This window comes from Mauremys reevesii, linkage group 6 (assembly GCF_016161935.1).
Source record: "Mauremys reevesii isolate NIE-2019 linkage group 6, ASM1616193v1, whole genome shotgun sequence".
Classification (NCBI taxonomy): Eukaryota; Metazoa; Chordata; order Testudines; family Geoemydidae; genus Mauremys; species Mauremys reevesii.
The window spans coordinates 22,586,082-22,601,736 of NC_052628.1; the positions used below are offsets into that span (position 1 = coordinate 22,586,082).

The 15,655-nt window shown below is 40.6% G+C and overlaps 1 protein-coding gene across 6 annotated transcripts in view; it reads right to left on the minus strand.

Moving 5' to 3' along the window:
* Positions 1 to 4,067: 4,067 nt before the first annotated feature.
* The window catches only part of NPR3 (natriuretic peptide receptor 3), a 57,136-nt gene continuing 45,548 nt past the window's right edge, over positions 4,068 to 15,655 (minus strand). For 4 of the 6 annotated variants that reach the window (XM_039543800.1, XM_039543804.1, XM_039543803.1 and 1 more), the window contains 3 exons: positions 12,116 to 12,251; positions 10,378 to 10,465; positions 4,068 to 5,371 (listed from right to left, as the gene is read on the minus strand). In XM_039543800.1, the coding sequence (XP_039399734.1) occupies positions 5,260 to 5,371; positions 10,378 to 10,465; positions 12,116 to 12,251 (336 nt within the window). In that variant the 3' untranslated portion in view covers positions 4,068 to 5,259. Of the gene's footprint in view, positions 5,372 to 10,377; positions 10,466 to 12,115; positions 12,252 to 15,655 lie in introns of those variants that run through there. The other 2 variants (XM_039543801.1, XM_039543809.1) reach the window with 2 other exon arrangements.

The following is a 15,655-nucleotide window of genomic DNA, read 5'->3' on the forward strand; positions in this document are numbered from 1 at the left end:
CTTTCCACTCCTTGAATTCTTTGCTACAGTAGAAGCATTAAACAGTCAACACTTGCCAATCGTTACCCCACAGTCGCCCCAGATATGTACTAAATACAAAGAAAAACTGTAATGATCTCGTATACCGCTATGTGGTAACTGTTACATTGGATTTTTAGTGGTGCCTCCTATACTATACGGAGAAACACCCATGCATGTGGGTCATAGGGGATAAGGTGTCAAAGAAATGAACCAGATCTTCAGCTGGTAAATATCAGTGCAACTCTACTGAAGTCAATGTAGCTGTGCCAATAAATGTCAGCTGCTGATCTGGCCTAATGTTTGTAAAACCCATAGTTACATACTTTGGTGTGAGAGAATTGTGCAGTTATTCCTTGTGCAGATCATCTTAGATTAAGAAATTAACAATTAAAACAAGATTTTTTAAAATCCCTTATTAGGTACATTTCCTCTGCTTGCTCAAGTGTCTGGTAACACAGACACAACAGAAACACCAAGCAACAGTTTACACCGAGTCAGGATTTTTAACCTTCTGAAGTTTCAGCACCTAATGAATCCATGAAAGACATCTGATGTGTTGTAGTTTAACACATAAACTTTAACAGTGTCAGATTCTTCAGAGTATTTTGCGATCGATGCAAAATATTAACATTAGTGGTTAATGAGAAATTTTGAATGAACTCTAGTCCAGCACCTTTTAAAAGTCATTTTTGTAGGGTCTAAATGTGGTGTACACCAGTCAGAGGCATTTTGAAATGTGCATTCTGGAAGAAGCAATTCTGGATTTAAAAAAAAAACCTACACAGTTATTTCATAATTAAACACTAATCCAAGAAAGTCTCCAAGTCATGGCAATATTATTTTCCTGATGAAAAGTCAATAATATCCTTGTAAAACACCAAAGCCTCCCCTTTAACCCAGATGGGTAAAATATAAAGGAATGGTCTCCATTTCACAGACATGCTAAATTTAAGACTGAATTAAGGCCAAAAAGATGTGCATAGGTTTCTTGTGATTCCCAAGAGGAGAGAACACTATCATAGCCCATTGCACTACTTGTTAACCCCTTCAGATGGTCCAGTCCTGAAATCTTTCACTGGCAACATTTCTATTGACTTCAACAGAAATTTGGCCTGCATATGGTCTACGGGATCATTCTCATTCCGTATTCGAAGATGTCTGAAAATAAAAGACCACACACCATTTAAACTCCTTTCTGCCTAATATTTCTATAAACAGAGATGTGCACAGTGCAAATACTTCAACTTTCTCATGTGAAATGTGTCATTTAAACAAAAGCTCCGGTACTCATAAACTCTGCCTGCAGATATTCAGACAGCCAATGGGCATTAGGCATATATCTGAAAGCAGAGCTTTCCCCAACATCTTTAACTGCTACCAAAAAAAAAAAAAATTATGTATGAATCCTCTATTAACTATATCACTTTAACACGTATGGCTGTGCTTAAGTTTGTGTGCTAAAGTGCTGGGCTCATTTGTGGCCTTTATATGTTGATTAGTTGTTGTTATTGTTATATATGGATAGCCACAAACACAGGTTTTGGTTAAACAAGCTTCTGAAACCCACATTTTACAATACATTTTGTTTACTTGTATAGCCCCTTAGATCCAAAGAATTCTTTAAAAACTTATTTGAAAATCAGTGTTTTTTGTTTGAATTTAAACATTGCCCTGCAGTATTTGAAGCCTAAGCTCCTGCAGGAGAACCAGAGAGGGAGACTGACTAGTCTATTTTCCTTGTCCTAATTGAGAAAAATGTAAAAAAATAAACTAACCACGTCAGTGGTAAAAAGTAATGTTAGATGATTAAAAGTGAACAATTTTTAAGGTGTTATTACTAACACAGGACAGAGATTTAAAAAAAATAGCTAAACATGCATTCCTCCAACAGCAGTCTGCTATGCTCCCAATGTTATGGTGCCTCCTCTGGAAGTGAATAAAGTGGGTTGTGGTGCTTTAAGCTGTGGCCAGTCCTGCACAGGAGCCCCAGCTGGTGGGACTTCCTGGGCAATGCTATCTAGGGTTGTGATTAAAAGCATACAGATAATCCAGGGCTGCATGATTTTTTTTCAGCCTCACAGTGACTCTCTAATTACCCTTTTCTGTTTTCTCCTCAATTCCATTTAGCTGAAACAAGATCATGTGATCAAAAATTGTCCTGTTAATTACCCCAGATCCTCTACCTGGACTTAACTGTGCTTGGCACAAGACCAGGTGATGAGGATAAATGCAGCTTGAGCCCACCTTTGTGTTCCTGATCTGGGAGACAGCTCACAGGGGACAATAGACCAGCCTCCCATGTATGTCACAGCAAACAAAATGTTTTGTTTTGTGAAAAAATATAATATTTTAAACTGCCCTTGGTTTACAACAAAAACATTTTGGTTTTTATTTTTTGCTTTTTTCCTTCCCTCTTTTTCTTTCCCTACTTTCAATAGCAAAACAGAAAATGAGAGAAAAAGAGGAAAAAAACAAATTGAATATTTCCAAAAGTGACAAACAAATCGAGTTTGAAACCAGTAAAAAAAGTTGCTAACATTTTCAAAATCAGTTTCAACTAAAACTTTTTAGAAATTTTCCAAAAAATTGATCAACTTTTTTCAGCCAGCTCTAGAGCAATGTGAATTCTTCTCTAACCTATGCCAAGCTTGGTGGTTCATGGCTTGAGGGGGGCCATTCTAGTGGCCAAAGTTCACTGGGCTGTAGTGGTGCATTGGCCATGTCATTTTTTCAACAGACACACACTGCAGACCTGGACTGTGAAATGGGTGATGTTAGAGCCTCTACCTTACTCTGTGCTACCCAATGAGAGGGAATCCTTAAGGTCTGAAATCCACCGTTTCCAGCTGCTTTGATCTACTCTGGAGCAGCTCCAAGAATGGGCCCCTGCCTCGATGCCTGAGGAATCAGACAGAACTTCACAAATGCAGGCAGTATACCGCATGCCCAGATACATATTTTAGAAAAAAGTAGATGAAACACACCAGCAAAATCTGTCCACACACTGAAAAAATAGAGAGCTGTAATAAAACAAATCAGGCCAAATTCTGCTCTCCATTTACTGTAAGCTACTTCCGTGCACTTTCTCTGGATTTACACTAGTGTAAATGATGGCAGAATCTGGCCCTTAGAGCAGTGGTCCCCAAACTTTTCATCTCGCGCTCTCCCCCTTGCCAGTAATAGAATGTGTCTGCACCCGCCCTGGGAGTGGAGTTGTGGCTGGGCTGGGAGCCGCAGCTGGGGCCAGGAGCGGGAGCCAGCGGCTGAGAGTAGGGGCGGGAGCAGAGCTGTGGCCAGGGCCAGGAGTGGAGTCAGGGTGTCAGCTGTGGCCAGGAACTGGGGCTGGAGCGGAACTGGGGGCAGAGCAGGGCTGGATGGAGCTCCCTCCCTGCCCCCTGGTAGGGGCTGGCATGGGCCCTGCTGTGCTGCCCCCAGATGTTCCTCTGTGCGCACACACCCCAGGAAGGTATTCCCCACAGTTTGGGGACCACTGCCTTAGGGACTAGTTTTAAGGGCTCTGTTAAAGAAAAGTTTTCTTAATATGAAAAATTGCCAGGATAAACCAAAGGATTCACAAACTTAGCAAATTTTCTCTCTCTCAGGCAATACTCTTAGAGCGGTTACTTTCCAAATCAGGCATTCTAAATAATACCTACATTTCCTGACTAGAAAGTGTTAAGAACTTTTCTATATACAGTATAAAATAACCTACTTTTAACAGAGCCAGTCCTGCTCCAGTTGAAGTCCATGATAAAATTAATGAGATAATTATCAGAGATACCAATGGCAGCAGGATCTGGATCAGGCCCCACAGCAGCATCTTAAAGCCCCAATCCTGCGGACGCTTTACTTTACCCATGTAAGTAGTCAGTCTCATTGACTTGAATGTGTGTAAAGTTAAGTGTCTGCAGGATTAGGGCCTAAATTTGTAATCTGAATAATTTTTGGCAATTTTACAACTAATTAATCAATTGCATTTTACTTTAGCTAATTAATTAATTTGCATTCTGCACATGCCTGGGAAAGAGGGAGGGAAAAAAATCTGGTTAATATTCATAAACCAAAATAACTTTTATTTACATCAATGACTTCCTGTGTACATTATTCACACTGTAAAAATATTTCTTCAAACCTTCTCACCTTGACTTTTAATTTTACCAAAGCAAAAATAGACATTTTCTAATAGAAAAATACAAGATAAAGATACCTAAAAATAAAATGCTAGCATGGAATGTCATTTTTATAAAAAAAAAAAAAATCTTTTGAATTACCGTTACTGTACAAACACCCCCCTATCATTAATATTTACAGAGTCTGGATCGTACCCTCCTCTCACTGAAATCAGGGGCACTTCTGCCATTGACTTCAATGGGAGCAGAAGCCGGCCCTTTAGGTACTGCACTAGCCTTTCTAAGAGGTGGTGATGGTGGAGAGAGAGAAGGATGATGACTCTTCTGGGATGTTTTGTTATAATATAAAAGCATATGTCAGGCTGAAGAAAAGGCAAATCCACTCTAGGGTTCTGTTTCTCCCCTTGCTTATGTCTCATACCAGTGAAACTCCACTGACTGCAATGAAGCTACTCTTGACTTACACTAGTATAAGTGAGAAGAGATTCAGTCTCTGTATTCCCTGTCTTGATTTTGATACTGTACGTGCAATGAAAAAATGACTTGAGTGTTTCCACCTTCTTTACTTTCTCAATAGTTATTTACATCTCAAGTACCAACTCCTGAGATTAAACTCTAGCGGTCTAATCCTGCACCCACTGAGGTCCATGGCAAAGTGGCCCATTGGTTTCAATAATGCAGGAAGCCCATAATGAAGACATTTTTATTTTAATGGCAAAGCAGCATTGAAACCACATTTTGATATCCTTGCTTGTGATGCAGCTAAGAAAGGAAGAACTAGGAGTTAAAAAGAAGGGGTCAGGAAGAAGCATTCCCAGCCCTAAGCACAAAACTGCTGCCCTCAATAAATGTTTTAGAAAATACCCTCTCAAAACACTAAGAACATCCTACAATGTGAAATTATCTTTTTTTTTCCCACGAGATGAAAGGCCATGTGGCATAATGTGATTAGTAAATCATTCCTGAGTTTCTGAAAGAAATTAAGATAAAATGACTCTACTGCTTAAAGAATTAGTTCTTCAAGAGCCTCTTCTTTTACACTGATGTCTTTGGTTTTGTCCATTTCCCTAAAGTTTTTTTCAGGAAGAATGGGATTTTTTTTTCTTCTTTACGCGGCAGAAAAATGAGATCTAATGGAGTCTTCACGTAACTGCCGATGCTTGCCCACATTACACTCTTCCTGTTGACTTCGTCTCTCAATAGTTATTCTGTATTTCTTTCTGCATGAAAGGAGAGGAACAGAGTGAGAAATCCTCCCTCAATAACAAGATAATAGGACTTCTCTTTCAAAGAATGCCTATAGGGGACAACTGGGTTTCTGTTGAGAAATGAGAAGTGACAGAATCTGAAACCCTGGTAAAAGATTAAAGTCGTTTGCCTTGAAGCATTTTGCCCTAGCCCAAGAATTCTGTGTAAAAGTTAACAGGCATTCTCAAGGCACGCAGACACAAACATTTTCTTCTTTGACAATTTGTGAACTAAACGATTAGGACGTTTTTGTACAGTGGCATGGGAACTATGCCAGATTACTCTTTTTGCATTGATCAGAGCCAAATTACTTTCTTATACCAGACGTGGGGGCCACTTTCTGTGGGATCTGCACAATGGATCTGGCTCTTTATGCAGTCAAAACTCCCACTGAAGCCAGATACTATCTAATTAACTCCTCACAACATCTACATGAGATAGATTAGTGTGTTTATATCACTGGAAGTATTATCTGTGTAATTAACACTGGATCCAGCCCTAAGGATCTTAAGGAAAGAGATTTAAATGATATCTAAGGGGTATATTAAATTGCTTGTGTATCAGCCATGGTTTTCCATGTGTGCCCACCTCAAGCCCTTATCAAGAGTTTCTTTATATTATTCATACATCAAAGTAAGGTACTAAACCCACTTCCTCCCATAAACGTCCAAAATGAAATTTTAGAAACTCTGAGTCTAATATTTTTAACATTACACCTATGAACCCACTGGGTTTCAGGGCTAATTATTCAAAAGGGCCTCAAACCAGCCCCTGTTGTACATGCAGTTTTTGCACAATATTGCTTTTGCACACAAATGACACAATGTTCACATACACAGGAAATTTGCATTCAATTTGCATGAACAAGAGGATTTAAGTCCAGGATTTCCAAAGTTAGGCTTCTGAAGATGCAGCTAGGCATTTAACCTGCTAACACCCTTTTGAAAATGCTAACAAGTGCCTAACTCCCATTGAAATCAATGGGACTTAGGCACCTAGCTGTTTTTGAAAATCCCACTAGGCATCTATCTGAATCTTTAGGTACCTAAATACCTTTAAAAAACAGACTCTTACTTTATGTATATTCTATTATTTCTTTGTGCATGGAAGTTGTTGAGGCACAAAACCAGGCCATTTTTGGAAATATAGCCTTTTTCTTCCTTTCAACACAATATATCAGAAGAACTATGGTTCTGATTTTTCAACAAAGTGCAGTTGTACACTCAAAGATATGCAAGAAGTTGTATCCCTAATTGTGGTAATTACACATGCAGATGACCAAATAGTTGTATAACCATATTTGCATGCACATTAGTGTAACTGCTGCATAACTGTGGCTGTAGATACAAATAATTTTTGTGAACACAATCCTACATGCGCTTTTCTTAAAATCTGGCCCTATATGTCCAGTGAATATATGCCAGGTCTGATATTTAATTCTTGCCATTCATTCTAATAGATGAAATAAGGCCCTGACCCTCCTCCCCCTAGCGTCAATGGGTGCAGAATCCGTCCCCAAATGTCAAAGTCAGAAGCACTTGGGGCAAGTCTTCTGCTGGTGCATACTGTCAGTTTACACCACCTATGGATCTGCCCCCTGGTGTGTTAAAAAAAATACCACCCTTATATTTTGTACTTTCAAATTGGGAGTGTTGTAAAAAAAGGAAAGGGTCTGGCTGTGACCATGCACAAAGTAAATTATAAAGGCACGTTTGTACCATCTTTTTGTCTTTTTCAAAACATCAATGGGGTCTTTAATCAATCCTGGTCATTTGATAAATGGGTGCTTTGTTTGAGACCCACAGGATGTTCTGAACATGCACTGACGCAGGCAAAAGTAAGTTTTCCTTGTGGACATATATCATAGAATCACAGAAGTGTAGGACTAAAAGGGACCTGTAGAGGTCTAGATCTCTTGCACTCAAGGGAGGACTAAGTATTATAGGCCATCCCTGACAGGTGTTTGTCTAACTTGCTCTTAAAAATCTCCAATAACAGAGATTCTACAACCTCCTTTGGCAATTTATTCCACTGCTGAACTACCCTGTCAGCTAAGAAGTTTTTCCTAATGTCCAACCTAAATCACCCTTGCTGCAATTTAAGCCCTTTGCTTCTTGTCCTATCCTCAGAGGTTAAGAAAAAAAAATTTCACCCTCCTCCTTGTAACAATTTTTTATGTACTTGAAAACTGTTATCCCGTCCCCCTCAGTCTTTTTTCTCCAGACTAAACAGACCCATTTTTTTCAATTTTCCCTCATAGGTCATGTTTTCCAGACCTTTAATCATTTTTGTTGCTCTTCTCTGGACTTTCTCCAATTTGTCCACATCTTTCCTGAAATGTTGCGCCCAGAACTGGACACAATACTCCAGTTGAGACCTAATCAGTGCAGAGTAGAGCAGAAGAATTACTTCTCATATCCAGTTTACAACACTCCTGCTAATACATCCTAGAATTATGTTTGCCTTTTTTGCAATAGTGTTACACTGTTGATTCATATTTAGCTTGTGATCCACTATGACCCCCAGATCCCTTTCCACAGTACTCCTTCCTAGGCAGTCATTTCCCATTTTGTATGTGTGCAACTGATTGTTCCTTCCTAAGTGGAGTACTTTGCAATTGTCCTTATTGAATTTCATCCTATTTACTTCAGACGATTTCTCCAGTTTGTCCAGATCATTTTGAATTTTAATCCTAACCTCCAAACACCTGCAACCTCTCCCAGCTTGGTATCTCCTGCAAGCTTTATAAGTGTACTCTCTATACCATTATCTAAATCATTAATGAAGATATTGAACAGAACCTGACCTAGAACTGATCCCTGCAGACCCCACTTCATTTGCCCTTCCAGCTTGACTGTGAACCACTGATAACTACTCTCTGGGAACAGTTTTCCAACCAGTTATGCACCCACCTTATAGTAGCTCCATCTAGGTTGTATTTCCCTGGTTTTTGTTATGAGAAGGTGATGTGAGACAGTATCAAAAGCCTTAATGAAGTCAAGATATACCACATCTACCACTTCCCCCTACCCACAAGGCTTGTTACCGCCATTTCCACAAGGCTTGTCAAAAAAAGCTATTAGGTTGGTTTGACATTATTTGTTCTTGACAAATCCATACTTACTGTTACTTATCACCTTATTATCTTCTAAGAGATTGTAAACTGATTGCTTACTTCTTTGCTCCATTCTCTTTCCGGCTACTGAAGTTAAGTTGACTCATCTGTAATTCCCCAAATTTTCCTTATTTCACTTTTTATAGGTTGGCACTATATTTGCCCTTTTCCAGTCCTCTGGAATCTCTCCCATCTTTCGTGACTTTTCAGAGATAATTGATAATGGCTCAAATATCTCCTCAGTCAGCTTCTTGAGTATTCTAGGATGTATGTCATCAGGCCCTAGTGATTTAAAGACATCTAACTTGTCTAAGTAATTTTTTCCTTGTTCTTTCCCTATTTTATCTCTGAACCAGCATTCATTAAGTTAGATGTTAGATGTCCAATTGTTACTAAACTTTGTGAAAAGTGAAACAAAGAAGTCATTTAGCACTTCTTCCATTTCCACATTTTCTATTATTGCCCCCCCCCCCATTGAGTAATGGGCTACCCTGTCCTTGGTCCTCCTCTTGCTTCTAATGTATTTGTAGAATGTTTTCCTGTTACCCTTTATGACTCTAACTAGTTTGATCTTGTTTTATGTCTTAGCCTTTCTAATTTTGTCCCTACAGACTTGTGTTATTTGTTTATATTCACCCTTTGTAATTTGACTTAATTTCCACCCTTTTTAGGACTCCTTTTTTGAGCTTCAGATAATTGAAGATCTCTTGGTAAAGCCAGGTTGGTCCCTTGCCATATGTCCTATCTTTCCTACGCAGTGGGATTGTTTGCTCTTGTGTCTTTAATAATGTCTCTTTGAAAAACTGCTAACTCTCTTGGACTGTTTTTCTCTTAGACTTTCTTCCCATGGCTGACTTAATGATATAGAGAGGGAATTAAAACTTCTTAGAGCAGTACTTTTCCACCGTAATGTGTATTCATTGACTGTGCAATTGACCAGCATTGATTGCCCAGTAGAATTTGGACTTTAAGTATCTTCTGAGCAAAACTAGTCAAATATTGGAGCTATTTCAGAATGATTGCTTAAGATGGGCTTGTACATCAGAAACGCAGGTTTCACTATGTTTCATTTTGTTAACCTGTATTTCAAAAACAGCAAAAAAGGGGCAGTTGTCTTAATTGTTACTGTTGCATAAAAACATTATTTCATTGTAATATACAAGGAATCAAATGTATTCTTTTTACTTATTTTCTTCCATGCATAAGGAAAATACAGCACATGTATAATATGCTCAACAGTTAAGTCAATGGGAGTTTTGCCTGAGATGTAGGATGGCCTCGAATGTTGTAGATTTGTTGGTTGACAGTACAAGATTTAAAAATACACAAACAACCTAGCAACAGAGCATTTGGTCCTGCCTCTTGGAACCCACTGAAACTCAACAATTCCCTTTGGCCAACCGTGCTAAAGCAGTCACTTCGAAATATCTCCAGTATAATACTGTATAATTTTGTTCAGCGATTAATTAAAGACATTACTCTGCTCTACTAGGCAGCTGGTCCTGTGCACAATCACTAAATGCACAATGCTGAAAAATTACCATAGGAAAGCTTTCCACACCTGTGAGCTGTATTATGTTAGCCGTGAATTTACTGGCAATACTAACACAAGTAAAATTACCCACAAGCATAAGGGATTGAAGGATCAGGGCCTAACACAATAAAGCTGACTTAAGCATACAAAACAGCTATCGAGACAGTAAAGTGAATGAACTGGCTTCAGTGGGAGTTTTGCCCCAGAGAAGTAGGCCCTTGTTTTAGCACCTGTCTGTCTCCTCTCCCCATACCAGACACAGGCATGCAAGGTGTGGAGAGGTTTGGGCTCTGTAGGTAGCTAAGGAACTTTTAGTAACCGGGACTAACCTGAAAAAGTAGAAAGCCATTAGTAATCCTGCTCCAAGTAAGGCGCCCACTACGATCCCTGTAACTGCTGACTCTCCTAGGCCACCTGCTTGAAAAAGCAAAAAGAAATAAATGATCAGCATTCATACCCAGAACTGTTCATGTTCACATTTTGGAAAATCCGTGTTAAAGAAATGACCAATGCAAAAAAATAACTAGAGCTGTTTATAATCTCGTTGGTGTGATATAGAGAAATGCTGGTAAGAGATGGGTGTGTATGGCCTACCCCTCACAACAGGGGCTAGGATTACAATAGATCACATGGCAGGGGTCAGGGTCTAATGACTGCAGCAGCTACTATGACAGAAACGACCGCGTTTCACCTGGGTTAGCATCAAAATCGTACACCAGCCCAGGTTTAACGCAAGGATGGGCTCATCTTCACTCAGTAGCCTCACAGATCTCAGCAAACCTTTTGATGAACCTGGGCTGAGTTTCAAGTAAAATTCATGTGATTTTAGTTCTGTGCTGAAAGTTTTGCACATGAAGTTACAGTCAACAAATGACTATGTGAACACAATCAGAAATCAATATTCAGCTGAATGGTGAGAACATAGCACTTTGCCACAGAGTTGAGTAGGGGGCAGAGCAGAGATGCAATGACCCAGGGAGAGCTCAGGGAAGAAAGTCCCTCTAGGGAGCAAAAAAGGAGCATGCTCGCGGCATCAGTCTTTAGGATGGCATAGCCTGCTTCTCTTGCCATGCCTGGCCCACACCATGGGCTGGTACAGAGGGAGGGGGAAGCCATGGACCTGACTCCTCTTCACGCTTCTTTGACCCTTTGAATGGCATTGCTGCTCCCCACCCAGGGACGCATGGAGATAACAAGGAGGCACAAATGCCCTGTCCCCCTCTGTGCTAGTCGGGGACAGACCGGGCCAGAATGAATGTATACAGAAAAGTATAGAGTACAGCTATTGTTTTAAATCTTAATGGAAAAGAGGGAAATAATACTGTCGAGCTGGGGGTATCTCCTGGCTCCAGAGCTAGCAATTCATCTCCTGCAAAACCCTCCTTATAAAAGGGGAGCTAAGACCATCCTTTTGAGGGAAATGTCCACAGCAGAGGGAAACTTGCCACAGAAATATTGCAAGTATCTTTTTCCAGTCACCTCATTGTCCCCTCTGTGAGGCATGGTCTGTGAACGCAGGGAACTGGAAAGAGATGGGGCTGCTCAGGTTGAGAATCCCTGGAGGGCACCATCCCAAACCCCGTGGAGAGTTAATGCTGTTCTGATCAGCATCTGTCAAAGGGGTATGATTACGCCTTGTCTTGGGGGACAAGCTTGCATATTCCAGCTACTTACTCTGTTTGCTCCCTTCTGGCCTGCAGAGAGCTACCCGTTTATTTTCCTGGAAGGAGACTTCCATGGGCTTAGGGCCAACACGGATATATCTGTAGCATAATGGACATGCACCAGCTTAATGATGGGAGTCTGACAAGAAGTTGCATATCTGCTTGAGCTTTTTTGTTCCCAGTAGCAGCATGCAATGTCTGGGAATAAAGATCTGTTCCAGCCATTATAAACAGAACTGTTTCAATACAACTGTCAAGGTACTGCTGGCATTTTCAGGCCCAGCAACCTTGACAGTGTTCCATTAAGGAATGTTAGCGTAAACAAGGGGATGCTGTATCCCAGCATGGGCTGCTTCCTCTCTCTCTCACAGCTTGGAAGGAAACATTAAGTCACTAAACTTACATGATTTACAAGGCGTATTGTTCGTGTGCTCTAAAACTCTGTTTTCATCTATTCTCAGCTTGCCAGGACCCCAAGGATACTTCACATTTGATCGCATTTCAAAACGCCCTTGCTTTCCATAGTAGTCCCCAATCACCTGTGTAAAAACAAGAAATGACAATGCTTTTCTAATGAATTTATTCCCAGAGAAAAGAGACACACTGGACAGCTGCATGTGCTTGGAACCGTGTGAAATGTCCTGATTATCCACAGGACTTGAATAAGTTGCCCTGTCAGAATCCCACTGATGCGATCAATAATTAGCAGCACTTATGGCTATGGACAAAATTCTAGATTATAAATCTAGGGCTTTCCATACCTTGCTCCGCTTTAGTTACTGAAATCAATTTCACCAGCTTTCTGCCCCAAACAGTAAATGGCCAGGGTTCAGAGAAAATTTGGAGTTAGCTTGTTTAAAACTTTGTGATGGTTCTTGAAATGGTTCCTGTGATGGGGTGTACCAAGCCTTTTGTGGCCCACTGCTGGAGGCTCCACAATCCTACTACACCTCTCCCCAGGAAAGGAGCAGCAAAGGTGGGCCCTCCAGACCTGCCTAGAGCGGCTGCACAGATACAGTCAATCAGAGCCCAGGAGGCTGAGATAAAAAGGAGCTGTAGAACCTTAGCAAGTAAGTTCCTGAGACCAAGGGATGAGGAAGGGTGCTCTTCTCTGGACAAAGGAGCTTGAGCGGTAACCAGAGTTTGGTTCTGACTACAATCGTTTAAGCTGGAAGAGAGAGTACCTGAGAACTTTAACCCTAAGATAAGTGGATGAAGATAAAGGGGCCAGATAAGAAGAGGTTTAGGGAAATAGCAACAATGAACTGAAGTGAGTGGTATGTGGCTGCTGTGTGTGTGGCTGCTGGTGGGCTGGAACATGGAGTAGTAGGCAGGCCCAGGCTCCCCTACTAGCCACTGGCAAAGTGGTGTAAACTCTGTGAAGGGGACAAGGCTTGTTTCGGAACCTCAGGCAAGGGCTGAATTTAAAGGGCCCAGAGCCAGAACTGAAGGCCCTAGTAAGAACTCTTCCTACCCCGGAAGGGGTTCATTTTGACTGTGACCAAACTGGAGGACTGAGCCACTGGAGGGCTACCAAGTAAGGTTGACAACCTACAGGGGTGCCAGGAGTGGGAAAGACCTGCAGTATCTCATGCAGCAGCAGGTGCTCCAGAGGTGTTACAGGCCAGAACAAAAACCCTTTAATCTGATCTCCCACAAACTTTTTGGCATTTGAAATCTGGACTCAGATCCTGACTTTCTTGCATGGAGACCATCTCTACCAAGTTCATGGACCTCAGTAAACCTGGACCAAGGGTTTTGGGGTTGTAAAGAAACTTAAAAGCAGGAGAGCTTTGCCTGATTTTGGGTTCCATTCTATAATGTTCTGAGAGGTCTACATGCATTTCTGTTTTCTGTTCAGGATTTTGGGTTCACATGTGAGAGTTTCAAAATCTAGATTAGGATTCTGAACTCTGAACTTCCTTAAAATTCAAGGCTGTATGTAATCAAGTTTGTGAGTTGGTTCCTTTCTTAATATTATATGCCCAAGAAGATGATTCATGTTGCATCCAAATAAACATATAGAATATGGTTTACTACTGCATCACTCCAGTTTAACGCCAGTGGAACAACAGAGCTACAACAGTATACAGATGGAATAATACAGTAGAGAATCTGGCCCAAATTATCTGTATAACTAGCAGAGTAAAAGAGGCTGCTTTCTATCTACTTGATGAAATTCACACAGGAGAATATTTTAGGCTCCCATTTGTGGGTGCAGTTTGCAGAAATAAAACGCAAGAACAAATGAGTAGCTGCATCTCTATCTGATTTGTGCCTCCAGTCAAGTACTGCAGTTAGAGGGACAAATACCCAGATATGTGAACGGCTGGGCAAAAATGCAGGACTAAATCCTGCCTGCAAAAGGAGAGGAGCTGCCCACCCTTCTGAAAATATTCCCTAAAATGTATAAACATTAATGAAGAAAATTTTTTAAAAAATTGAGGGCCAAATTCTGCCTTCAAGTAACATGCACGGATACCAGGGAAGTTAATGTGAGTGGTGCATTTGCATCAGAAGATATAATTGTCTGAACACAGACATGAATTTTCAGTTAATTCTGGGCTTAAAGTAAACTTTGTTACTTTCCTTATTTGAGCCACTGAAGCATGTTGACCCATTGTACATAGGTCCTGCCCAAGCTAGATGTGCCACTTAAATCCTATTTTGAGGGCTTACATAAGACTTAAATGGAGTATACTTGCTACATGCATAGGAGAATTTCACGTTGAAGGAGTCTGCATTTCTCTGCCATTAGTGCAACTGTAGTTCAAATCTTTACCGGAAACACTTTTATTCATATTCCAACTAACAATTGCTCAGATATGGGACTGCATGTGCAGCAGAGTGCAGAAAAGAGCCACAAACATTATTCAAGGGCTGGAGAAAATGCCTTACAGTGAGAGACCTGAAGAGCTCAATTTTTTTAGTGTATCAAAAACAAGCTTGAGAGGCGACTCGGTTACAGTGTATAGTACCCAGTATTTTTTCCCCCATGAAGGTACTTAAAGGGCTCTTTAATTGAGCGGAGAAAGGCATAACAAGAATGAATGGCTGGAACCTGAAGCCAAACAAATTCACATTAGAAATGTGTGGGTGATTAACCACTGGAACAAACTGCCAAGGGAAGTGATGGATTTTCTATCTCTTGATGTCTTCAAATTAAGATGGTTGCCTTTCTGGGAGATACGTTTTAGTCAAATACCCATTACTGAGGTCAATATAGGGGTAACTGGGTGAAATGCAATGGAGGTCAGACTAGATGATCTAATGGTTCCTTCTGATCTTAGAGTCTATGTATGAAGCTGTGAGCAGGGTTCTGGCCAACGCATGCACTCATCTGGCTCAATTCCATTGAGGAACTAATGTTTTCATGACCAGATGGAAGGAACCAGTGAAATAAATTTAAAAAAAAAACAATGGATCAAAGAAAGAGGCCAGGTTATAAATCAGGGCAGGGACAGCGGAAAAACCTGAGCAAAACAGACACAATTAACAACTAATAGATTACAAAAATGAAAGGAAGAAATTAGCATGAGACATACTTTTGAAGAGAAACAGAAATACACCATCGAAGGGGGAAAAGAAAAGTTCAACAGGAAATGAAAGGCAAGCAGAAGCAAAGCAAGGGAGAATGAAATTACTAAAAAAAAATTAATACAAATAGGGGCTGATCACACAAGATCCTTCTCCCATAACCAGTCCTACTGACTTCAAATAGCTATGACTACTCATGTAAGTATCTGCAGGTTAGGTTCAGAGTTTTCAGTCACTTGTATCTATAGAAATGTATTAGTGGCCCGGCCCGGCCCTGTAAATCATTACTCATGTGACTAGACCTTACTCACTGGGGCTATTCAAATGAGGTCATTGGAACTTCCTGAGTTGTTACGAGCTTGTCTGCACTGCACTGTTAGCTCGAGGTATAACTTGAGTGTTGCCC